Below are 24,372 nucleotides of genomic sequence, written 5' to 3' on the forward strand. Positions count from 1 at the left end.
GAATCGCCTCCTCCCCAGGCTGAGGGCGGCACCGTGCCGGGCCCTGCTGCCCTCTCCCCACCCCAGACCTCCAAGAGAGCGGGAAGGAAAGGGCCGCCCCGCCCGCCAGTGGCCCTAGACCATAGAGTCGGAGGCGCGGCCTCCCTCCCAGGCCCCAGCCTGAGCCGCTCTAGCCAGCGCCGCCGTCTCTATGGCCAGCGCCTTGCGTGACCCCAGCAGGGGCGTGACGTAGCTCTGACGCGGCCCACACCCGGAAGCGGATGGCGCTTTGTGAGTCGGGGGCCGGGGCTATGGGGGACCCGGCGGGCGCCGACGAGCTCGCGAAGCTCGAGTACCTGTCGCTGGTGTCCAAGGTTTGCACCGAGCTGGACAATCACCTGGGCATCAACGACAAGGACCTGGGTGAGGGGCCGGCGGGGAGCGCGGGGCCGGGCCGGGCGGGGTGGGGGTGACCCCCGGGCGGGGCGGGGCAGGGCAGGAGCCCGGGACCCCTCTGGAGGAGGAAGGCGGCGGGTGGGGGGAGCCAGCCCCTGTGGTGATGCGAGGCTGCACGTTGGCCATGACACGAGGCTGAAGTTGGAGTCTGGGTCTCAGCTCCTTAGTCAGAGGCCAGCATTAGTTTCAAGTATCAGAGGGGCAGCCCTGTTAGTCCGTAGCCACAAAAACAACGAGGAGTCCGGTGCTAGCAGATTTATTTGGCAAAAAGGACAGGAGGACTTGTGGCATCTTAGAGACTAACAAATTTATTTGAGCACAAGCTTTTGTGGGCTAAAACCCACTTCACTGGCTGCATGCAGTGGAAAATACAGTAGGACGATATATCTACACAGAGGACATGAAAAAATGGGTGTTGCCATACTAACGATAAGGAGAATTATAGTTATATTGCCCACTGCTTCAGATGCATGGAGTGAAAATTACAAATACAGGCATAAATATATATTGGCACATGAAGAGAAGAGAGTTACCCTACAAGTGGAGAACCAATGTTGAAGGCCCATTCAGTCAGGGTGGATGTGGTCCACTCCCAATAACTGATGAGGAAAAATTATTTTTGTAGTGAGCCAGCCGCTCCCAGTCCCTATTCAAGCCCAAATTGATGGTGTTAGGTTTGCAAATGAATTGTAACTCTGCAGTTTCTCTTTGAAGTCTGTTTCTGAAGGGTTTTTGTTATTGTTGTTGAAGAATGGCTACTTTTAAATCTGTTATTGAACGTCCAGGAAGATTGAAGTATTCTCCTACTGGCTTTTGTATGTTACCATTCCTGATGTCTGATTTCTGTCCATTTATCCTTTACATAGAGACTGTCCAGTTTGGCCAATGTACATGACAGAGAGGCATTGCTGGCACATGAAGGCATATATCACATTAGTAGATGTGCCCGTGAATGAGCCTCTGATGGTGTCGCTGGTGTGGTTGGGTCGTATGATGGTGTTGCTAGAGTAGATATGGGGACAGAGGAGGCAACAGGGTTTGTTTTCAAGAATCTCAATGTAAGATTTACATTTTTAGAAATTTCATCAGACTAACAGGAGTGACTGTGGTAAAAAAGTAAATGTGTAATTATGTAAATATTTATTGATTATATAATCAAATAAGGAATTGGGAACGAGGAACCAGCTTCAGCCTCATTGCCCTGACACTTCCATTTTTGATTGTTTGTAGCTCCAGTAGTTGTGCTAGGTGCTGAACAAAGAGAGACAAAAGACAGTCCCTGCCCCCAAAGAGTTGACAGTGTGAGTTAGAAAATGAGCTCTCATCTCATCCTGAGACACAATCCCTCCAGGTCTGGGTTCCTGCAAATGGACTTAAGGCAGTGTAGAGAGTGAAACTTTCACTGCTGCAGACGTGCATTCCATGTTCTGTGGCTAGATGAGGGACTTCAGGTTCCCAGGTTGCTAAGCCAGCCCCTTTCCTCAGAGTGAAATGCACTTGACCTGACTTCAAATTATTTTTGTTTGTTTCACTCTTGATCACCTTTTCTTTGCAGCTGAGTTTGTGATAAATCTTGCTGAGAAAAACACCACATTTGACACATTCAAGGCTGCCCTTACAAAGAATGGCGCCGAGTTCACAGTAAGTGAGATTTGAACAGAGATCATCTTTTATTTAAAAGAGAGTTTCAAGGATTAAGTATTTGTGTTTATTAATGTGCAATTATTTTCACTTAATAGTTCATATATGCTGGCTTCCAAACACTTCTGTCTAATTAAGCTTTATTTAACTTTGCTTGATGCAGTCTCTGAAGCACTATGCAATTTTGAAGACTCATCTGGGCTCTTTGGTTTCTTATTACTATGCATGTGTAGTGCAAGAAAAACAACTTGTCATGAAAACAAACTTTTTATGGTCCTCACACACCAGGTAGATAAGTACCTTAGAAACAGGTCAAAATTATTGTCCTAGTTAGAGCCAGTGACTGGTGTGGAGAGTTACTTAAATGGAATTTTCATAACATTGTAGAGTCAAGTCACTTTTTGTCTTGGTTCTCTACACCAGGCAACTGAACTTTTATAGTGTATGTGTGATTTCTTGTGACTATGGCACTATACTTCTACATCTTTAGAAGTTGGGACTGAGCTTTTTGTTCCCTTTCAACAAACCCTCCCTTGTGCTAATGTGCAAAAATATTGCAGTCACTTAAAAAAATCTTCTGTGCTTTATCTAATTTTTCAGGATTCCCTCATTAGTAATTTGTTACGTCTCATACAGACAATGCGGCCACCAGCAAAGCCATCTACAGGCAAAGGTAAGTATAGTCTCACTGCTCCAACAGCTCAATAGAAAACAGTTCTAACTCTTTCAGCGTCTGTTGGACATTGTGAGTATGACAGAAGAAATCACTGTTCTTATATCTTATATACTATCATTCCAGTGGAGTTCTCTGTATTACGTGAGTCGCTGGTGCAAAGCTTTTGGGCTACTCAAAGAGAGCTTTATTCAGTGCAGAATTCAGAATATTGCATATTTCACTAACCAGAATTTCCTTTGTGAGGGGAAATGTAGTTATTTTTAATTCAGCTTTTAAAAACTGCAGTAAAATTTACATTCAGAGCTGAAATGAATACTCAGTTTCAGAAATGATAGGTAGAAAACTATTCTAGCCATGTGATAAAGGTGCACTTCTAATTTTTTTTTTAACCCTTTTTTTTTATTCTAAAACCAGAGGTAGTTGTCAAACCTAAAACAGAAAAGGAAAAGCTGAAGGACCTGTTCCCAGCCCTTTGCAGGCCAGACAATCCCACCATCAGGGTAAGGATGCAATTTCACACATTAACATTCAGTGAACGGAAATACGATGCTTGTTTTCTGTTTTCTCACTCTTGGTTTGCAGTTGCTACATTAACATGACCATCTATATTGTGCTTCTAATGCACAAAATGTGACAGGGCATGAGAAATGAAAACGCAGAATAGAGTGGGAAGTAAGTAGTTGGTTTGGGACTGCAGGGGATTATTGTTAATATAGCTCTCTCAGGGCAAACATTGCTTTGCAGAACATCAACAACACAAGGCTCCTACCCTGACAAATTCACAGCGTAACTCACAGAACATAATAAGCAGATAATGTTTCAGGTGCAAGACTGCATGGTGACACTGAGACCATTGTAGTACACTTCATTTAAGGAGTGGTTTTGAAGGAGCATGTTTGGCACCTAGGATTGAAAGGCCCTTATACACCTAGTATAAGGGGTTGCACGATAGAAGGTACAAAGAGCAGGAAAGGTGAAGATGATAGATAGGAAAGAGGATCCAGAAGAGTGCAGAAAGTGAGAGGCATGGAGGAGGCAGAGGAAAAGGTGGAACTGTGCAGAGGTTTGAAGCTGAGGTGGATGAAATAAATTATTAGCGTATATCTTTAATCAGATTGGGACCTGTAGTAAACATCTACTTATGGAGAAGTTAATTTTTGTCAGGACTTCAGGATTAAAATCTAGGCTACTGAAGTTGCCTACTAGTAACATGCGTATTAAGATTTCAGTAACAATTTTAAAAAGTTAGTCTCCAAATTCTTACTTCGAGGCAGAACTGGTAGAGCCATGTGGCAGAGAAGGGTTTGGCTTTGAGACTCCTGGTTTAATCATCCCCATATCTTTGCTTCTTTACATTGCATTTTCTCTGTGATCTTTTCTACTACTTTCCTCCTTTCTGGCTATAGAAATGAGTGATTGTCCCATTGCATAGATTAATGCTCTGTGCTGGTGATAGGATTTTAATCAGCCTGCTTACAGAGGTATTATCTGTGTCTACAGACTATGCTGGATGAAGATGATGTGAAAGTGGCCGTTGATGCTCTTAAAGAACTTGAAGCTTTAATGCCTAGTGCAGGTGGGCAGGAAAAACAAAGGAATACTGACCACCGGTAAGTTTCCAGTGCATCTCTGGGCAAGGGCTAGCCAGTAAGTTTTCTGTCTGCATGACCTGCTCTTGTATGAAAGTTGAACACAGATTGTTAATGTTTGCCAGGGCAAAAAAAAAGAGGCGGAGTCGCAGTCACGACAGAGACAGGAAACGGAGACACCGATCCCGTTCCAGGTCACGTTCTAGGACTCGGGATAAGAACAAGGGGAAATCCAGATACCGCTCAAGGAGCAGGAGTCTGAGTCCCAGCAGGGACCGTAAGGATCGAGAGAAATACGCAGAGAAGAGTAATGACAGATGGAGGGACAAGCATGTGGATCGGCCCCCACCTGAAGAGCCTTCGATTGGAGAAATTTACAACGGCAAAGTCACAAGTATAATGCAGTTTGGGTGCTTTGTGCAGCTGGAAGGACTAAGGTACCCATCTGACCTTCACAGTGAGCCATTACCGCTTCTTGTACCATCACCCTTCTCTTGTGTATTATAAACATTGGCTTCAATTTCTGTTATTAATATGACTTAAGGCATCATACCTTTTTTTATTAGGCTCAGGCAAGTATGCCAGTGATACACACTGTATTTCATGACCACAGTGAATTTTCTGTTTCAAAAAAGTAAAACTGACAGTAAAGAATGTTCCTCTTTCCAGGGACAATTTATAAACATGCTAAAACCTCTGAGCACTAAAACATTTTAAGACATTTAAATGCTAAAGTGATATGGGAAGGGCTGTTTCCCAGAGTAATATACAGTGTCTCATGCTCTTCTCTCCACGTGTGACCCACAGGAAACGCTGGGAAGGCTTGGTTCATATTTCTGAACTTCGCAGAGAGGGACGTGTTGCTAATGTTGCTGATGTTGTGAGCAAAGGTCAAAGAGTAAAGGTCAAAGTGCTATCCTTTACTGGGTCCAAAACCAGCCTGAGCATGAAGGTATGGAAGAATTTTATAGATATGTGTTGAACACAGATCAAATGATGGTGGAGAGAGAGAGTGTTTACAGTTCTAGTTTACAGCCAGTGGTGAGCTGGAGCCGATTTGCGGGAACTGGTTGTTAAATTTAGAAGCCCTTTTAGAACCCGGTAAGTTGAAGTGACCCAGGAGCGTAGCTGGGGGGGAACAGGGGGAGCGACCGCCGCCCCCTGAGCACATTATCCAAAAGTGGTGCCTTAGGCACCGACCCTGTGGGTGCTCCAGCTCCCCGGCCCCAGCTCACCTCCGCTCCGCCGCCTCCCCTGAATGCTCTGCCCTGCTTCTCCCCCTCCCCCCCTGCTTCCCACGGGAAGCCTGGGAGGATGGAGAAGCAAGAGGTGGCTTTGCGCTTAGGCCTGCGGAGGCGGAGCGGAGGTGAGCTGGGGCAGGGGTGGTCAGGGGACAGGGAGAAGGGGTGGTTGGATGGGGCAGGGGTCCCAGGGGACCATCAAGAATGAGAGGAGGGGTTGGATGGGGGGCGGGAGGCAGTCAGGGGACAGGGAAGGGGGGTGAATGGGGCAGGGGTCCTGGGGGAGGGCGTCAAGGAACGCAGGGGGTTGGATGGGGCAGGAATCCCAGGGGGCAGGCCACGACCCCCTTGTGGGGTGAGGAGGGAACCAGTTGTTAAGATTTTGGCGGCTCATCACTGTTTACAGCAATATGTGAAATACCAATTTGAATCCCTTCAAAATACATATTTCAATACTTAAAGCTGTTAAGTTATAGTTCTGTATTTATGCCACCCATTGGTTCCTACTCCCTGTTTTCTTCACATGTTCTTTTCAGATGCCTTGCATATAAAGATTCTTAAACATTCAAAAGTGTTTGTACCACTCATTGAACCAAACAAAGTGGTAACTTTGAAGTCTTTAGTCAGGTGCCCAGCCAGACCCCAAGCTGTCACTTATGCCCATCCTCCATGAGAAAGAGGCATTTTATTTTAAATTACAGGCCACAATGTGCTTCTGACCACAGACTTTAATCACTTCTGAGATGTTAATTTAAAAAACAAATAATAGTGAAATGTCTTCACATATCTGGGCTGTGTTTGGCTGTGGCCTCTCTGGGAAACTGAGAGAGCCTTGCCTTTACATGCTTGATACAGAAAGGAGGACCAGGCCAGGTATCTAAGGAAAGGTGGGACAGTGATTAATAAATCTGTCAATCATATTTGATATAGGATGTTGATCAAGAGACTGGGGAAGACTTGAACCCAAACCGACGCAGAAACCTGGTTGGAGAGACCAATGAAGAGACCTCTATGAGGAACCCAGACAGACCCAGTCACCTCTCCCTGGTGAATGCCCCTGAAGTGGAGGATGATAGCCTTGAACGGAAGCGTCTCACCCGGATATCAGACCCAGAGAAATGGGAAATCAAACAGGTGTAAAGCATTACCATCTCATACTGGGATGTCTGGGGCGATGTCATTCAGTATGGTTGTAAGGGAGTTTCACAGACTACCATCCACCTTCCCATTTTTCTTAATAGACCATGGTTTCTTGGGTACATCGTCCTCACTGTTATAAGCTCTCTGAAATCTGGGTTTCCCAAGCTCTGACCTCATAAGGCTTTGAGTAATCTTTGGCTAATAGTGTGATCCAGTTAAGTATAAGACAGCTGTCCCTCTCTGCTAGTCCCAGGGATCCATAATGGAATGTGGAGCCTTTCGCTTCTATATCTCTGATTCATAAATCTGTCCAGTGCTGTTAATAACTGAAACATCTTTGTTAGAAGCATCACTTGTCATACCAGCATCTTTCACCAGCACTAAAATCCAGGAAAGACAAGGTGTCAGAGATTAAAAAGCCATACTAATCCATCTCTGCTGATGCTGGGTTGTTCCCTGCAGCACATCTACTAATGTTGTGTCCAGAGAAGTTTTAAAGTCACAACTGAATTCTTTCAGGAGAAGTCTACAACCCAGTACATCACCCTGTTGGGATATATTATCTGAAAATTCATTGTAAATGTCCCTTTCTTAATTTCATCCTATTTCTCCTATTTATACTCTGTTGTACCACACTAATAGACACAATCCCCTCAGAAAATCCCAGTGCCACAATGTCCTGGGAGAACTTACACTTCCTGTCTCTTTGCAAAGTGAACCCTCCTTCCATCCCAGAGAGCTGTAGAATCTTAAATGGGCCAATCAACCCTTGAATGATGTTCACATATGGGAACTAATCCTTCCCTCTCCATTCCCTTCCCAGATGATTGCTGCTAATGTGCTCTCCAAAGAAGAGTTTCCTGACTTCGATGAGGAGACTGGAATCCTCCCCAAAGTTGATGACGAAGAAGGTAATATTGTCTGGTAGTTTCACTGTGGGTTTAATAGATTCCATGTGTTTCTGTGTATGTGATCTATGCAAAAAGGAACTTCTGATGCAAGCAAGTGTAAGGAGTTTCATAGTTAGCAGTAGCTCTAAACACCTGGAGCTGGGAGGTGTGCTGGTTCCCTTTGGTTAATGAAGTGCTGGTGGCCTTTGGCCGGGAACTCTCTCCTTGCCTGTGACATTTTTACCTTTGTAGAATATGTAATTATACAGTAAATAGGATGCACAGAAAACACTTCAGTTATGTAGCTTCCTTTTGCTGCGGCAGAAGTTTGTTGAAAAAAGCTGCATGTGTCTCCTTGTTAAACCTGAATTATTTGTGGGTTTAGATGAAGACCTTGAGATTGAGCTGGTTGAAGAAGAGCCACCGTTCCTGCGAGGGCATACGAAGCAAAGCATGGATATGAGTCCCATTAAAATAGTGAAGGTAAGAGATCAGACTAATGATTGAAAACTTGTACGCTGGTTTTATGTAAATACTCAGGAATTAGCAATAACGAGTGGAATCTTGGTATCCATAGCCCAGAAAATCAGGAGCTCTGGGTTGGAGATCTTTTTCTTTTATTATATCTAGTTTGGTTTTCATTTAATTGATAACAGTGAAATGAGATCATGGAATAGAAATGCAAGGTTAACATGCAGCCTACATTTCACAGAAAAAGAGTTAGAACCAAGTGGTGTTCTTCTGCCCCACTCATCCTCTTGTTTTTGATGAGGTGGGGATAGCCAGGAAATTATCCTTCCCACCTCATTACCAGTAATCTCATCCTTGATTGGACTATGAAAGGAGTCTCCTATTTTACAGTCACAGCCACTGGCATCTTGGAAATCTAGCCATCAAAAATATTTCTGTACTTGTGAAATAATAAAGTTTTAAAAGCCTTTGAAGTCGCTATGGGAAAGAGATTGCCTTCAAGATCAAGGACAGATGGGCTGGGCTGTAATAAAGGTGTACAGAGTAGAGGGCTCCAGTAAAGGACTGGACAGTGCTTGTAATTGTATGTTGTTTTTGTTCCTCAGAATCCTGATGGCTCCTTGTCCCAGGCCGCAATGATGCAAAGTGCTTTAGCCAAAGAAAGGCGAGAACTCAAACAAGCTCAAAGGGAAGCAGAGATGGACTCTATCCCTATGGGACTTAATACACACTGGGTGGATCCTCTTCCTGACGGTGTGTTCTGACTTGTCTCTGTTTAAGTGTCTATTGTGCCATTCATTGTGGGAGCTGACCCATTCCAGGAGAATGTCTTGGTGTCTGTGTGTGTGGCCACTTCACTTAAACCTTTTTTCATCCTGAGCCTAGCTTTTATGTTTAGTCTTTTAGTCAGAGTGTGATGGGAGAGTGGACTGGGTGTATTACCAAGTGTTGCAGAGATGGAACTATGGCAAAAATTGTAGTAGGCCCAAAATCACAATCAATGTGCCAGAACAGCTCACTCGGGTTTTAAACAGGCACATTGTAGTGTTGTCTGTAAAATGCCTTTTTACTGTGTCTAGTTCATTACTACATTTGTGCCACGTGAACTGAAGTGCAATAACTAAATTCTCATTTCTTTTTTTCTCGTAGTGGATGGGAGACAAATAGCTGCCAACATGCGGGGTATTGGGATGATGCCCAATGATATCCCAGAGTGGAAGAAACATGCATTCGGTGGCAACAAAGCTTCCTATGGTAAAAAAACCCAACTTTCCATCATTGAGCAGAGGGAGAGTCTCCCAATCTTCAGACTAAAGGAGCAGCTGATTCAGGTAAGACCCATGCAGGAGCCGCCTTCTCCTTGGAGTGGGAAGGATTAATATGAATGTTACTGGGTCTGTTTATTGACACGCTAGTAGCCACTTGAGAGTTTTTAGAATTAAATGGTATTTTAAAATCATAATTTTTCTCTATACGTCTTTATAAAACTGCTGGTGCTTCTTAAAGCAGTAGGGCCAAAATTGGAGCTAAGATCCCAAATGACACAAGTCTTTATGGCAGAGTGAGTCATCTGAGTGGCTAAAGAGTTTACTGGCTTGCTGGTTAGCAAGACCTAGGCTAGAACACTTTGTCTGAGCCAGCATGAGTGAGGGCACTTGGGGGGCTACATCTAGTCTTAGATTGACTGTATTTAAAAAAAAAAAAAAATCCTAACAAGCACTTTCTAACATGTCCTCTTTCAGGCAGTTCATGACAATCAGATCCTGATTGTTATCGGTGAGACTGGCTCTGGGAAAACGACCCAGATCACCCAGTACCTGGCTGAGGCAGGTTACACGTCAAGAGGAAAGATTGGATGCACCCAGCCTCGTAGAGTGGCTGCAATGTCTGTTGCCAAGAGAGTGTCTGAGGAGTTTGGTTGCTGTTTGGGACAGGAGGTAAAGTTCTGTGTTGGAGGAGGCAGCTGCATAAACACGATGAAAAGCAGGGAAAAATCAGTAATGGGATAACTAATCTGCGCTCTGGCAAGTTTGGATTGAGGGGCTGGCAGAATAACTCAGCCTGGGATTATCATTGCCAACAATTTTGTTTCATCAGTTCAGTTAGTTTAGTGTAAGGGGCAGACACATCATTACTCATTCAAACCTATTGTTCTGCTTCCATCTCGTGTTGGGTAGGTTGGGTACACGATTCGATTTGAAGACTGCACCAGCCCTGAGACTGTCATCAAGTACATGACGGATGGTATGTTACTGCGGGAGTGCCTGATTGACCCGGACCTGACCCAGTACGCCATCATCATGCTGGATGAGGCCCACGAGAGGACCATTCACACTGATGTGCTCTTTGGGCTTCTGAAAAAGGTAATGTTAGGTTTGGCCCCTGGGCTCTCCACAGGTTATATCAGGAGGGAACCCAGGAGGAAGGCAGACATGTTTGCCTTTCAAGACCCTCGTGTCTTAAAACGGTCAGTTGTGAGAACTGAGCTGTGGTTGAAGGTGACGGTACCTTTACAAAAGTAGCTCACCTGGTCTTAGCTCTGACTGTAAATGAAATGGAGTTTTGGCAACAGATGAAGCTCATTTAATTCAGAACATTTCTGGGGGTGAATAAGCAGCTGTCTCAGAATAAGGAAATAGTCTCACTTAACGCAGTCTGCCTCTCACAAAAGGTCTCTGTGCTGGGATTTCCCTTAACTAGGAAGAAAGGGAAGTGTATTGTAAATATGGCCTTAGCTTTAAATTGCATGAGATTCTGGGCTTTTGCCTCTCTGAGAAGGACAGTGTATCCTCCTTTGCATTTAGATGATTCTGCCCCTGAGATGATGGAAGCCTCTTGTTACCTGGAATAATGTAACTGAGTGAAGGGGCTTGTTGAAGCCCTTATTTGTTGCCTTTGTCACTATTAACATGGTATGGGAACGTGTTCTCCTGCTACAGACAGTGCAGAAACGTCAGGATATGAAGCTGATTGTAACTTCGGCGACATTAGATGCTGTGAAATTCTCCCAGTATTTCTATGAAGCTCCAATCTTCACGATTCCCGGCAGAACATACCCTGTGGAAATTCTGTACACGAAAGAACCAGAGACCGATTATCTGGATGCCAGTCTGATCACAGTGATGCAGATCCATTTGACGGAGCCACCAGGTAAGTGCGATTAAAATTTGGTGGTGGCAGAGTCCTGTGTCATGGGGTCATATGGCTTTAAAAGGAGCACATCTGAAGGGGAGATCTTTCTACATGGAAGAGAAGAGGGGAAGAAGGAAGCAAAGGGAGTGGTTAGATAGAAGTTGTGTGGAGCAGGATTAATTCTGTGGACACGTTCCTTTTTGTAGGTGACATCCTAGTGTTCCTGACGGGTCAGGAAGAGATTGATACAGCTTGCGAGATCCTCTATGAGAGAATGAAATCTCTGGGACCCGACGTGCCAGAGTTAATTATCCTCCCCGTGTATTCAGCTTTACCTAGCGAGATGCAAACCAGGATCTTTGACCCAGCCCCACCAGGCAGCAGGAAGGTAATCCCAGGCAAAGGGCGGCTTCCCCCTCTGATGAAACACTTAATAGTGGACTTGTTAAACTGTTCATTCCATTCAGAATCTTATGTGCCATGGGTTGGGGAGGAGAGTAATTATAGACTGTGCTCTGTAGCTTTGAAACAGCAGCTCTTATGTGGCTTAACTCTCAGAACTTTTCTTGGCCAATTCTCCATTCATTTTTTGGCATTTAAGTAGCCTTCTGTTTTATTTTAACCCAAACCGTTTTGTGCAGAATTGCTTTATAAATAACATTGATGCAGCAGAAAGATTCTCTAGAGATGCTGCCTTTCAAGGGCATTGTTGTCCTCTGTGCAAGTCTGAGTTTCTGAGAAGTCTGTATAAAAGCAGCTCCCAGAGGATGGCAGTAATTCTCTTGAAGCACATTCTGTGGTGGTTTCTTGTCTCATAAGGGCTATGTTGCAGAGCCAGGCAAAATAATACTTTTTATGGATCATGTAAAATTCTTTGAGCAGAAATTGGTAACCTTTTCCTCGTTTTTATCAATGAGTTCCACTGTGTTCACATCACATACTGCCCTAAAGCTTAAAACAGGTTTAAAATCTGGCCATTTTTGTGGGTGAAAGGCGAAATCCGCTCACACATGGTGGCAGGAGAATAATCAGTAATTTTAAATCATAGCAGTTGTGTCAGCAACAGACTGCACTCTTGCTTACAGGTTGTCATTGCTACCAACATTGCCGAGACCTCCCTGACTATTGATGGAATCTATTATGTGGTGGATCCTGGGTTTGTGAAGCAGAAAGTGTATAACTCCAAGACTGGAATTGATCAGCTGGTGGTTACACCAATTTCCCAGGTACACAGCATATGTTTGATAACGTATTGGTAATAAATCTGTGGCTTAGAGGAAATTTTATGGAAACAATGTGGGGAAATAAATACCACTTTCCTATGCACATTGTCTTGCATCACACTCAGACTATGCTTAGCACATCATATCCCTCCCTGCATTGTGTTGGGAGCCCCTGTAATAAAGCTAACAGAACTGCAAGCAACTAATCCTTCGTTCCTCTCTCACTTAGTCTCTTGATTGAATCATTGTCCTGGATAATGCTTACCTGCCTCTGAGATGTAGTATTCCCTCTGAAATCCTATAGGCGCAGGCAAAGCAGCGAGCAGGAAGAGCTGGAAGAACAGGGCCAGGAAAGTGTTACAGACTGTACACGGAGCGTGCTTACCGAGATGAAATGCTAACCACCAACGTGCCTGAAATCCAGAGAACAAACTTGGCCAGCACAGTGCTCTCCCTTAAGGTAGGAATCAGTATCTCATTGTTTTGCTGAAATACAGGCTGATGTGATTAGTAAAAGGGTGGAAATTACAAAGGCAAATGGATTGGAAGGAACACTGTACCATTGGCAGAACTATAGCTTACTCTCCAGTTCTTTCTCCCAGGGGGTTGTGACTCAGACTTAGCTTTACAGATATCAGTCCCACAAAGGCCATTCTTTACACACAACCTGAAAGCCATATTTCATTGCAAGTTCTAGAAATGCAAAGCCCCAGGAGTCTTAGTGGAATCATACATAAAAAACAAACAACATCTTTTATAAAATAGGGTACATTTCTCAGGCCATCATCTCACAGCATGGCAGGGACTTCTCTTTTGCGGTGGTGGTAGTTGAGTCCTTCAAATATATGTTTCCCCAGATACTCTGGAGATCTATAGAAGACCATACCCATGTGAGAGTCATAGATGTTAGAGATGGCACAGAACTATTAGGTCACCACACGCATCTCCCTGGGGCTAGTGCAAGATTGTTCACAATTGTACCTTTACTAGAACTTTTTCTTGTTTTGGTCTTTGTCCCAAGGGATGGAATAATGCGCCCACTGGGATTTGTGGTTATACTGGAGTTAAGGCATGAACCTGGGCACAAGAGCTCATCAATGCTGCTTAGACCTTGGTTTTGGCTTTTGACTCATGTTTTGTTGCTTCTGGAGTTGTCTCTTCTTATGGAGCCTGGTTTCCTGTTTCTTTCCTGGTGTTTCTTACCCTCAGATTTTCACTGTTTCAGGCTATGGGGATCAATGACTTGCTGTCCTTTGATTTTATGGATGCTCCCCCGATGGAAACGCTAATCACCGCCATGGAACAACTCTACACCTTGGGAGCCCTGGACGATGAGGGGCTGCTCACTCGACTTGGGCGCAGAGTAGGTTAAATATTGTGCCTCTGAACACTGGTTGTATTGTGTTCTCAGGCTGGCCTGGGTGTAGCTGTCCATAGGGTTACCTGGCACTGTCAGTGCTTTCTCTTTGTGCTCTTGTGCATTGTTAGTGGGTCCAAAGCCACACTTCCCCACTAGCAATTGGCCTTTGCAGACAGGTAGTAAATAATAATGTATTTTCTGCTTTCCAATCGAGCAGTGCCATTTTCTCTAATAAGTGAGTTCCATTTTACAAGTGTCTAAAAATCTCCTGTAAGTGTTGGGCTGCTCTGATCATGTAGATGGCAAAGGTCATCTGCTCTGTGCTGAGTAAAGCTCCCCTAGGTAGTGGGCAGTGCCATGGTAGGGAAACACTCAATGGCATCGTCTTCTCTCCCATTAAGGTTTAGTTAAAGTCTTCAAGTGAAACAAGTCTGGCCTATTTTCTGATCTTGAGACCTCTTGAAGCCTTGCTTCAGCACCACGGAAAATATGTCATTGTCCTTTATTCCTGCAGATGGCAGAGTTCCCCTTGGAGCCCATGTTATGTAAGATGTTGATCATGTCTGTACATTTGGGATGCAGTGAAGAAATGTTAACTATAGTCTCTATGCTGTCTGTACAGAATGTGTTCTACAGACCAAAGGTAAGGAATTCAGGCCTGTGTGCTGTAGTGCCCAGCCCTGGTGGCATGGTGGGAAGGAGGAATCTGGTGGTGTTTTATTGAATGCATCTGGGGTAATGGTATGTGTGTACCCCCCCCAGACAAGATCGTAATTAACGGGTTCATTTGATTACATATTGCACAGCTAATTCACCTCTTTGTTACATGCCCCCAAGCTGTGGATGTTTGCTGCCTCTTTGCCCTTGGGGAAGTGAAAGTTGGAGGCTTTGCTTTTTTCTTTGCTTCCCAACAGTAAATGAAACACAACATTAGAACCTGCCATCTCCTGCTTTGGAATTCGGAGCTATTCTTGTAGGGTGACTGGAGGAACCCCGTTCCTCTCCCAGAGAAACAGAAATGGTTTCAGAATGAAGTTACACATCATAAGCCCCTCCTGTGCTGACCCTCTTCCTGCACCTCTGGGCTGCAGGCTCTGGTGGTGACATGACTGCTTCATATCAGAGCCCTTTTGGATCTGTTATTTCTTCATTATAATGTCCTATTGCTGTCTAGTCCAGTGACCTCCGTGTTTGATCGATATCCCAAGGCTACATCCATGGAATTGAGAAACATGGACCTCTCTGCAGAGTCTATTGATTAGGCCTGGTCTACACTGAAAAGTTATATTGGCATAGCTACATCAGTCAGGGGTGTGAAAAAACCACACCCCCGACTGACATAGTTATGCCAACAAACCCTCCAGTGAAGACACAGCTATGTTGACAGAGAGTGCATCTGTCAACGTAGCTAATATCATTCAGGGAAGTGGTTTTCCAAAATGTACAGAAAAAACTCTTTCTGTTTGTGTAGGGGGCTGTGCCAGCATAGCTATGCTGACATGATTGTGTCATATAGTCTCCATAGTGTAGACATACACTCAGTCATTGAAAGTCAGATTTCTAAGCAACAGAAATTTGACTAGTTGTGTGCATGCAACACAATGCCAGCTGACAGCGTAAGTGAGCCAGGTGTCCTGTAGTATCATTTCAAGAATAGTTGGGGTGAGGAAAGAGAAGGGTGCCTCAGGAAAGACGCACTGTTGCAGATTCCCTGCTCTAGCCCTCCCCTGTTGTGAGAGAGGAGAGGAGGAGTCTGCAACAGGTCTGTGTTTTCAGGTAGCAGCTGTGCTAGTCTTTTTCAGGTTTAACATTTTGTGTCATAATGGTAATGCCTTAATCATAGGGGTCCAGTTCAGCCCTGGTGTGGGCGAGGGACCTCCCATTGACCTGGCAGGGCTGAGTCTGATCTGCAGTGCTTTGTATTTAATCCTTTACAAAAAAGCCAGTATGCTCTGTATGCATCACAACCTTGCACTGGTTAAACACGGGGCTGTCCATTTCAGTAGCACATAAGAACATGCAGTGCCCCATTGCCGGGGTACATGATACTGTCTCTAAAACACACGTGATGGAAACATGTTTTGTGTGTTAGGATAAACAAGCACTTGCTGACCAGAAGAAAGCCAAGTTCCACCAGACAGAAGGAGACCACCTCACACTGCTGGCTGTCTATAATTCCTGGAAGAATAATAAGTTCTCGAATCCCTGGTGCTATGAGAATTTTATCCAGGCCCGGTCCTTGCGCAGGGCACAGGACATCCGTAAACAAATGCTGGGCATTATGGACAGGTGAGCAAATCCAGCAGAGGGCTGGAACTGGTTCTGCTTTTTTTAGCATTCTCGTCCTTTAGCAGCAGCTGATTGGTGCTTGCTGTTTGGGTGTTATGGTGTCTGTGCCTTGAACACCAAACATGGGGGCCCTCTAAATTCTTTCTTTATGACTCTCTTCTGGCAGACACAAGCTGGATGTGGTGTCATGCGGGAAGGCGACGGTGCGAGTCCAGAAGGCCATCTGCAGCGGTTTCTTCCGAAATGCAGCAAAGAAGGACCCCCAGGAGGGCTACCGGACTCTCATTGACCAGCAGGTGGTCTATATTCACCCATCCAGTGCCCTCTTCAACAGGCAGCCAGAATGGTAGGAAAATAGGGACTCTTAATTCTAAGTTTAATTCTCAACTCTACAGCTAGAAAGTCCTCAGCATGGGCTATACATAAAATACAGATCAAAATCTGTGAATGCTCCGATACTTCAGTGATGGGCATGGAACAAGAATAGAGAGCAAAGATACAGACTCTGATCTGTTCTCGGCTCCTGAGCAGACGTGTACAGGACATATGAGATGCTACAACTACTGCAAACCAAGGCTGTCTGGAGTCCTGCCTCCTGCTGTCCTGTTGTGCCTGTCCTCCACGTATGGAGTTCAACGCAGCAGCATAAGTCAGCGAGAGGGGGATCCTGACATGAAACCAAGCAGCTCCATGCTGCAGAATGTGGGAGGTGGATGAGAGAGGCTTTCTGCTGGGGGTGGCTCTTTTGGGGTCTGATGATCCTGGAGGTGATGTTGAAGGGGGGAAGGAGAGTTAGAGAACTGGACCCGGGGGGACAGGTCTCAAGCACCCCTCACATGAGATGAGGTCTTCAGCCCCAAAGACCTTGTCGTTGTTAAGAACCATTAATTTCCCCTTCTGCAAGCTTTAATATTGTTGCCTTCTCTCTCCGCAGGGTGGTCTATCATGAGCTGGTGCTGACCACCAAGGAGTATATGCGCGAAGTGACCACCATTGACCCGCGCTGGCTGGTGGAATTTGCACCAGCCTTCTTCAAAGTCTCTGATCCAACCAAACTGAGCAAACAGAAGAAGCAGCAACGGCTTGAGCCTCTGTACAATCGCTATGAGGAGCCCAATGCCTGGAGGATCTCTCGTGCATTCAGGAGGCGATGAGCCTGGCTCTGTCATGGGTTGCTTTTGGCGAAGTGTTCCTGGTGGATGAGATTCTGCACTGTTTTAAAATCCCCTTTTCGGGACACATGCAGTTGAACTCAAATCCAGTTGCAGCTGAAATCCAGACTAATTCAGGCTTTAGTCTGATTTCCTATTCACTTTGTAAATGTCTTCATTAGGGGCCAAAAGAACTGGACAATATCACTGATTCATGTCCTCTGCCCTTCAGCTGCTACAGTTAGCAGGTCACTTCTCATGTCCAGGCTCACTCAGTTGTGTTGTATCACTTCCTCCTACTTCCAACCATTTGAAAATCTGAAGGCTTAGAAATCTGGGCACTAATCAACAAAACTAACAAATGAGGCAATGATCTAAAAACCAGTTGTTTGTCAACTTGATTGTCTCCCACCTGACTGGATCTTCAGATGCTAGAATGGTCTGAGTTTCTAGCCACGCTGAAGAGGGATTGATTTCGGCTGACACTTCTGTCTCTGCTCTTGGACGATGACCAGTTTTCTTTGGCAGACTTCACCACTTGTGCTCAACCTCCTTTAACTTTTCCATTTTCTTACTTGCTGTAACTATTTGTCTCTTACTTGAAATCAAAAACTCCTGCAGCCAGCTGTGGAGAGAGATTTAGTATCTGTGATTTGGAATAAGGTGGAAGAGATCCCCTGAAACCCAACCCAAGTGTCTGTTACGCTTGGACAATGGCACAGGTCAGACTGGTGGTCTTATCTTTCATCAGCATCTCCTGTGCACTGAAAACTAGAATATCACATGTTAATTAACCACATCCACTCTGCAGCGCAGCTCAGTCTGTGAACTTAAATGGTTACAGATGTCCCAGAGAGAGATTTTCTACACAATGTGTCATGTGTTTTGTTTCCTCTGACAACATTAGCTGACATCACAACTGCTCTTTTTTATACAATATTTTCTTAGGGCTAAAAATGGATTTCAGCAAAGACCTGCATAGAACAGTTATGAAAATGTAATTCCAGAATGACTTGCCAATGTGTGTGTTGTCATGTTGAAGCTGTACATAAACTTGCTTTATTTTCTTTCTGTTATGGTAATGCCTGTGCTCAGACCTGCCTTTTCAAAGCTGGAAATAGCTACCTGGCTCCAGAGCTAGAGACCCAAACTTTCTAACTTTTCTCAAGCTAGTGTATATACGAAGTGACTGGTGAAAAGTGCACAGAAGAGCTGACTGGTTGGATTTGCACCTGACTCTGTGAGCTACAAGACAACACCGTGATTGCTCACTGAAAATTGGGTACATTTGAAATCTGCATCTGTCTGTGAAGAGGGTAGTGAGAGGGGTGGCGTAAATATTGTTTTTAATATGTTGTACAAATGCCCTAAGTTCCTCAGAAGCCTTCACAAAGAAAATTATTATTAAAATAAACTTCTGAAACAGGAAACTTTCAGCATCAAATATGCACAGGGGTTTGTCCTTTGGTGGTAACAGAATGGCGTCCAACATGGTAAAACCTCTTTGTGCTGCTGTAATTGTTACCCCGATTCTGGTGAAACTTTGTATTTGAACCACATTTTTTAAAAGCCGGTGGAAGATTTGGGATATATTCACTGAGGGCTCAGGTCAGACAGCAGTGGGGCTTGGGGGGACTTCAAGACAAGGTCTCTTAATTCCAAATTGTTTTTATTTCTCTTCCTGTTTGGAACAGCATTTTCTGTTTCCTTGGCTGGCTTGAGAGCTCGGCCCTTCTTTGGTAGGGGAATCAAAAGACAGAATTTTGTTTTCTCTTTTGGAAGTCAGCAGTCGTGCTCTTTACTGGGAGTAGCTCTGCTCTTGCTGTAATTGGTGAGTAATACGCTCCTCCTCATTTGCAGTATTTTCCATGTGAACTGTTGGGCTCCAAGGCAGTGTGCACATGCCTTCCAGAACTGAACTATGAAACAGGCATGTTGGTTTACACACAACCCTTTGCAACAGGCTTTATAGACCTGTCCTGCTTGGAACAAGTTCTCAAATGTATCCACTGGCAGATGCTAGAAAGTCACTGTACCCATGGAATTGGAGTCAGAAGGAAGTACAGTCACTACAAAGGTTTCTAGTCTAAAGTTAAGCAACTGTTCATTGATATCTGTAGATTCTGAGGCTAGAAAGGATCATTATGAGCACCTAGTTTGTCCTCAAGTATAACACAGGCCCTAGAATTTCACTCAGTGATTCCTCTAGGAGGCCCATCTGCAGTTAGTCTAAAGAATAACTATTTGAGCGGTGTGCATGTAACTAAACTCTGGGAAAATCAAGGTGACAGAGGGTCTGAGGACTTGTCTATGCTGGAAGGTTATACCAATATAAGGTAAAATGTGAATTTAAACCAATATAGGTATACTAATATAAGCCCCAGTGTGTAGGCACTTGGATTCTGGTATCAGAGTGGTGTTAGCTTATATCCGTTTGGGAAGGTGTTTAAACCAAAAAAGCCACTTTTTCACTAGCATAAGTGTGTCAACAGAGGTGGTTAAACTGGTATAACTGGTAAAAACTTTCCCATGTAGACAGGCCTGAGGGAACTCTTGACCCAGAGCAGTGTATGTAGAGCCATACACATAGTCTCCTCATCCATCCCTCTCTACCTTTGGGGATCAGAGTTTTAGAAATGAACCATCTCCTTACACTTCTGCAGCCCTGGTTGTGGTGCTGGGGATGATAGCAGAGATCTTTTCATGAACATGATGTGATGGGGTGTGCTGGCTCTAGCTTCTCATCCCTGGCAGCAGCAGACTTATGTGCGTGGGTGTGGGGGTGGGAGAAAACAATATGCCCTCAGGCCAGGGTGGCTCTCTGCTTCCTGTTGCAGTTGGACAAAGTGCTTGCACAAAGCCATAAGCTGTAATTAAGCAGGGAAATGGCTGCCAAAGCATCCTTGTTAACTTTATAGCTGGTGGCAGAAGGCAAGTTACAGTTAAGCACAGGGAGAACCAGGGATGCAGATCTAGGAACCCAAGGATTAAAAATGTATAACTAAATTGCTACAATAGGCAGTGGGCAGGCTGCCATCAGTGCTCAGGATCTGGGTAGGGAAAGCGCTGTCCTACCCTGCCCTCTGCTAGCTGGCTATAGCATCATGTGTCCTGGTATCAGCTGCTTTATTCAAAAGGCTTCTCTGTTGAAGTCCAAGAAGCTGCAATCTGAAACACTCTGCTCTTCTCAGGAGCTTTGGGCTCTGATAAAGAGGAGCTTGCAGCCTCTCCTGCCCAGTTCATGTCAAAGTCTCTATGGACTTTCCACTTCTAGAAGCTGGGAGTGTTACTCGTGGAGCACCCTGATGCAAGGTGCAGTAACTAGCCTCAAGTAAGGTCACTCCCACTGGTTTCTCAGAGGTTGGTGTGATGCTCTCCTACCCCCAAGTACAAGAAGCCCCAGTGTGCTCCCCTCCAATTCTGTTGAATTCAGTGGTGAATCTTTGTGGGGACACACAACATCCAGTGCACTTGTCCAAACTCCAGCTGCACATGCTGAAGATCTGCAGTCCCCTTTGTATGTGTCGCCTGCATACAGCCTGCTTGTCACATAAAGTATCTTGGACAAAAAATATCAAACTTCTCTCACACGCTCACTCTCTCTCCAAATAAATCAACCTTTTGCCCTTAATCCAAGAAAGATAAATAAGACTTTTACAGGCAGCCCCACACGTGTTCCATCTGTTATAGCAACTGCCTTCCCCTCATTTAATGGGCTTGTTACCAGACCCATTGTGACAGCAGTGTGCTGCCATACAATGAGAGTTTTGTTTTCTCCTAATTCGGTTTTCATGAGATTTTGTGACAATTAGAGAGAGGGTCACGATACTGACCCATTAGCAGTTTGGTGGAATTTCTCATTTATGAATGTATTGTTCTTTCAGGCCAGCTGGGAATATGGTAACTGAGTATCTGAATCTCCGAAATGTGGTTTATAGGTGTATGTTCTGCAGCATACATAAATCCTGTAGCTGGTCTGACCATAGGCTTGGGGTGAAGAAACCTGCACACTAGTTTATTTAAATTCTGTGCTTGTGGCTGGTGAGCAGTTGGCTCAGTCAAAGTGCAGTTATACACCAAAAAATGCCACTCAAAACAGCACCTCCCTGTTTGCTGTAGATGTGTGTCCTGATCCTGTCTGTGTTCAGTGTTATCTCCGTTCTACAGGGACACAGGCAAGGGGAAGCTATTTGTCCAGGGTCACTCTGAGTCAGTGGCAGAGATTAGGTGCCTGACTCCCAGTCCTGTGTTCTAACCACTCTTCTTCCCTTAGTTCGTGCTCACTTAGCACAGCTTAGGCACTCACGTACCCTGGGGACTGAACTGTGCTTGCTGCAGGTTTGTTCAGAAACGGTATCTCATACGGGCCTGATAGAATTGTGCTGGAGAGGATGTTTGTTCCTTCCGAGATGGCTGAGGTTGGCATGATTTTAGCACAGGGGAGGGCCAGCCCACAACATTTCACCTGAGGCAGGGAGCTCAAATGACGCCCCCATACCCCCTCGCTTGGGCCAAAACTTTGAAAGGTCTCAATTCTGCCTTCTTCCTGTTCTCCTCTCATGGTACTGCTCTGCTACCTACCCCAATAAAGGAGAACTAACAACTTAAAATGCCTTGTTCAAAAATTTTAAGTAACACATTTGCTGTTCAGGTATTTAAAAGTTAACTTTTCTTGTCTGCATAGTAAACACCGGCATTTTTATCTGAACAATCGAAGTGGTGCTTTCCGTGCCTTCTTGGTTGCAAAGATTTGAACTGCTTCCTGAAGGTCCACAGACTGGTCCAGCTCATGCTCTATTGAGATGGTTGCAAGGCCGACCAGCCTCTCCTGTGTCATTGTGGAGCGCAGATGTGTTTGTATTAACTTCAGCTTGGAGAAGCTGTATTCTCCACTGGCAACTGTTACAGGAAGTGTTAGAAATATGCGCAGAGCAACAAAAGCATTTGGAAAGAGGGTGGTCATCTTATTTATGCACATATATTCCAGAACAGCCTTTGGAGTTGATCCTGCTGAAATGTATCTTGAAAGGGCTTTCAGTTCATCACCTAAATCACTCGCATCAATATCGCACATGTCATCATGTGTCAACACTGTCTCTAGTGCTCTGCATTGCTGGTGTAGGTCTTGTTCAGGTATAGTGAGGAGTTTTGGAATATCATACAACATCCCAAATATATTGCTGTGGTCCTTGAGCTGCATGAAATGTTCTTCAACTGACTGTATTGCACAATCTAGCACCTGGTTAAAGAATTCAACTTTGAATTGTTGTTTGGGGTCTCTTATGGGATTAATCCCGTGCCTCGTAATCAAAATGTCGTCTTCTTCGGTGACTTGTATTTTTGAATGGGCGGGAAAATAGCTTCAGTTTGAAGTTCCTCTGCCAACTTCTGTGCACTCTTCAGAATGTTTTGAAATCCCTAATCTACCCGGTAAGACTGTAGGTATGACTTTGCTTTGTCCAGTTGTTCCATTGCTCCAGATATTCCAAGGTCAACACCTTGGGAGTCTCTTGCTTACAACATTTATTTTAAACAGTATGTCATACCACAACACGAAGCCAGACAGAAATTGGAAGTTATGTATGTTTCTGGTGATTCCATTTCCCTCTGCCACTGTTCTCGCACGAACAGTTCCTGTCATAGCATTATCCTCCATAATGGCAACTATGGCATCATCTATCTTCCCAATTTGGTGTTTGATAGGCTTTATCGCCTCCACTCGACTTTCCCATCGTGTGGCACTTAGTGGTTTCAGTGTCAGAGAGGATGTTCCCAGATGTTGCTTCAAAATTTGCCATCGATGAGTGGATGCAGAGAAAAATATATAGATGCTTTGAATTACATTACAAAATTCAGCAGCCTCATTAGAAACTGATGCTGCATCACTGGCCACCAAGTTCAATGAATGAGAACTACATGGGACAAAAAAAGCTCAAGGGTTTAACTCTTGGATCCGTGTCTGCATTCCTCTGTTCTTTCTTCTCATGTTAGCACCATTATCGTAGCACTGACCTCTGATGTCAGCTATTGCAATTCCCATATCGTCCAGCTTTTTAAGAAGCACATTTGTTATAACAGCTCCTGTAGTATCATCAATGTCAATAAATTCTAGAAAATGCTCTCTGACAGTCACCACTGCAGGGACATTTTCACTAGGTTCTGTTGTTGTTACAAAACGCACCATTAAAGTCATTTGTTCCATATGGCTGATGTCAGGTGTGCAGTCCAGAATAACAGAATTATATCTTGCTGACTTCAGATCTGCCACAATCTTCTGTTTGACTTTTGTTGCCAGTAACTGTGTGATCTCATTTTGAATTGTTTTTCAAGGTAACGGTGTGTGTACATTTCTTGGGTAGTGACTTTTTGTAGATGCTCCTGGAATACAGCATCAAACTCAGCCATCAGCACCACAATTTTAAGGAAGTTTCCATTGTTGCAGCTGATCTGAAGTGCCACGCAGTGCTAGGTTTTGGGTAGCAAGCATTCTCACAATGGCAACGAGCCTTTTCAGAACATTTTGCCAGTAAAGAGACTCTGATGCAATCTTCTCTTGATACTGATAATCTATGGTGGCCTTTAACCTTAGTCTCATCTCAAGTTCTTTCCTCCTATGGAATGCTCTCGGGTGATTTGCTGCCCTCTCATGGCATGCCACATTTCTAGCCAGATTATTCCAGTCCTTTGTTCCTGTAGAACCCAATGTGGCTGGAACATTAGACTGGAAGAGTTCGCAACAAAAACAGTATGCAGCATTCTGGGTTTTTGAGTACATAAGCCATGGCCTCTTCACTTTGTCACCATTGGGGATTTCACACCAGTAATGTTTTGGATGGAAACTTCTATTTTCATTGTCTTTGGGGAACATGAAGTTTTTCACTTGCTGTGGCCCATGCAGTACAAGGAAGTCCTTCAGGCTACTGCTCAAGTGGGTCCACAGTCCTGGGTCATCTAGACTTAAGGAACTAAACTCAGCAGCAGCTGTTTCTTGCGCCTCCACCACACTTCTCTGATCTACACTTTTCATTAGGAATGGGCATGGTTACATCCATTTGAGATGGAGATATGGATGCTGCAGTAGCTGCCAGGTCACCTGCACGGTGACTAACTGGAAGATCAGGCATCTCCTCACCA

The 24,372-nt window shown here is 44.6% G+C and overlaps 1 protein-coding gene across 3 annotated transcripts; it reads left to right on the forward strand.

Moving 5' to 3' along the window:
• Positions 1 to 211: 211 nt before the first annotated feature.
• DHX8 (DEAH-box helicase 8) lies at positions 212 to 18,489 on the forward strand. Of its 3 annotated transcripts, none has more exons than XM_039516367.1 (23): positions 212 to 270; positions 1,991 to 2,076; positions 2,677 to 2,749; positions 3,167 to 3,252; positions 4,253 to 4,362; positions 4,467 to 4,778; positions 5,149 to 5,293; positions 6,513 to 6,716; positions 7,546 to 7,633; positions 7,998 to 8,095; positions 8,689 to 8,836; positions 9,233 to 9,414; positions 9,826 to 10,020; positions 10,261 to 10,446; positions 11,023 to 11,233; positions 11,422 to 11,603; positions 12,301 to 12,441; positions 12,743 to 12,898; positions 13,664 to 13,801; positions 14,313 to 14,441; positions 15,891 to 16,087; positions 16,254 to 16,433; positions 17,022 to 17,241. In XM_039516367.1, exons 1-23 carry the CDS (start codon positions 261 to 263, stop codon positions 17,239 to 17,241), a joined length of 3,477 nt encoding a protein of 1,158 aa, XP_039372301.1. In that variant the 5' UTR covers positions 212 to 260. The 3 variants fall into 3 exon arrangements, with proteins under 3 accessions (XP_039372301.1, XP_039372300.1, XP_039372302.1); XM_039516366.1 differs by having other exon boundaries at positions 261 to 402; positions 17,022 to 18,489; XM_039516368.1 differs by lacking the exon at positions 212 to 270 and adding an exon at positions 329 to 353.
• Positions 18,490 to 24,372: the final 5,883 nt, after the last annotated feature.

This window comes from Mauremys reevesii, linkage group 27, assembly GCF_016161935.1.
Source record: "Mauremys reevesii isolate NIE-2019 linkage group 27, ASM1616193v1, whole genome shotgun sequence".
Classification (NCBI taxonomy): Eukaryota; Metazoa; Chordata; order Testudines; family Geoemydidae; genus Mauremys; species Mauremys reevesii.

Coding starts and splice junctions, on each gene's coding strand:
- DHX8 (XM_039516366.1), top strand. CDS start 261: ATGGCGCTTTGTGAGTCGGGGGCCGGGGCTATGGGGGACCCGGCGGGC. Junction 2,750..3,166: donor AAAGCCATCTACAGGCAAAG/GTAAGTATAGTC, acceptor TTCTAAAACCAG/AGGTAGTTGTCAAACCTAAA. Junction 12,899..13,663: donor GCACAGTGCTCTCCCTTAAG/GTAGGAATCAGT, acceptor TCACTGTTTCAG/GCTATGGGGATCAATGACTT.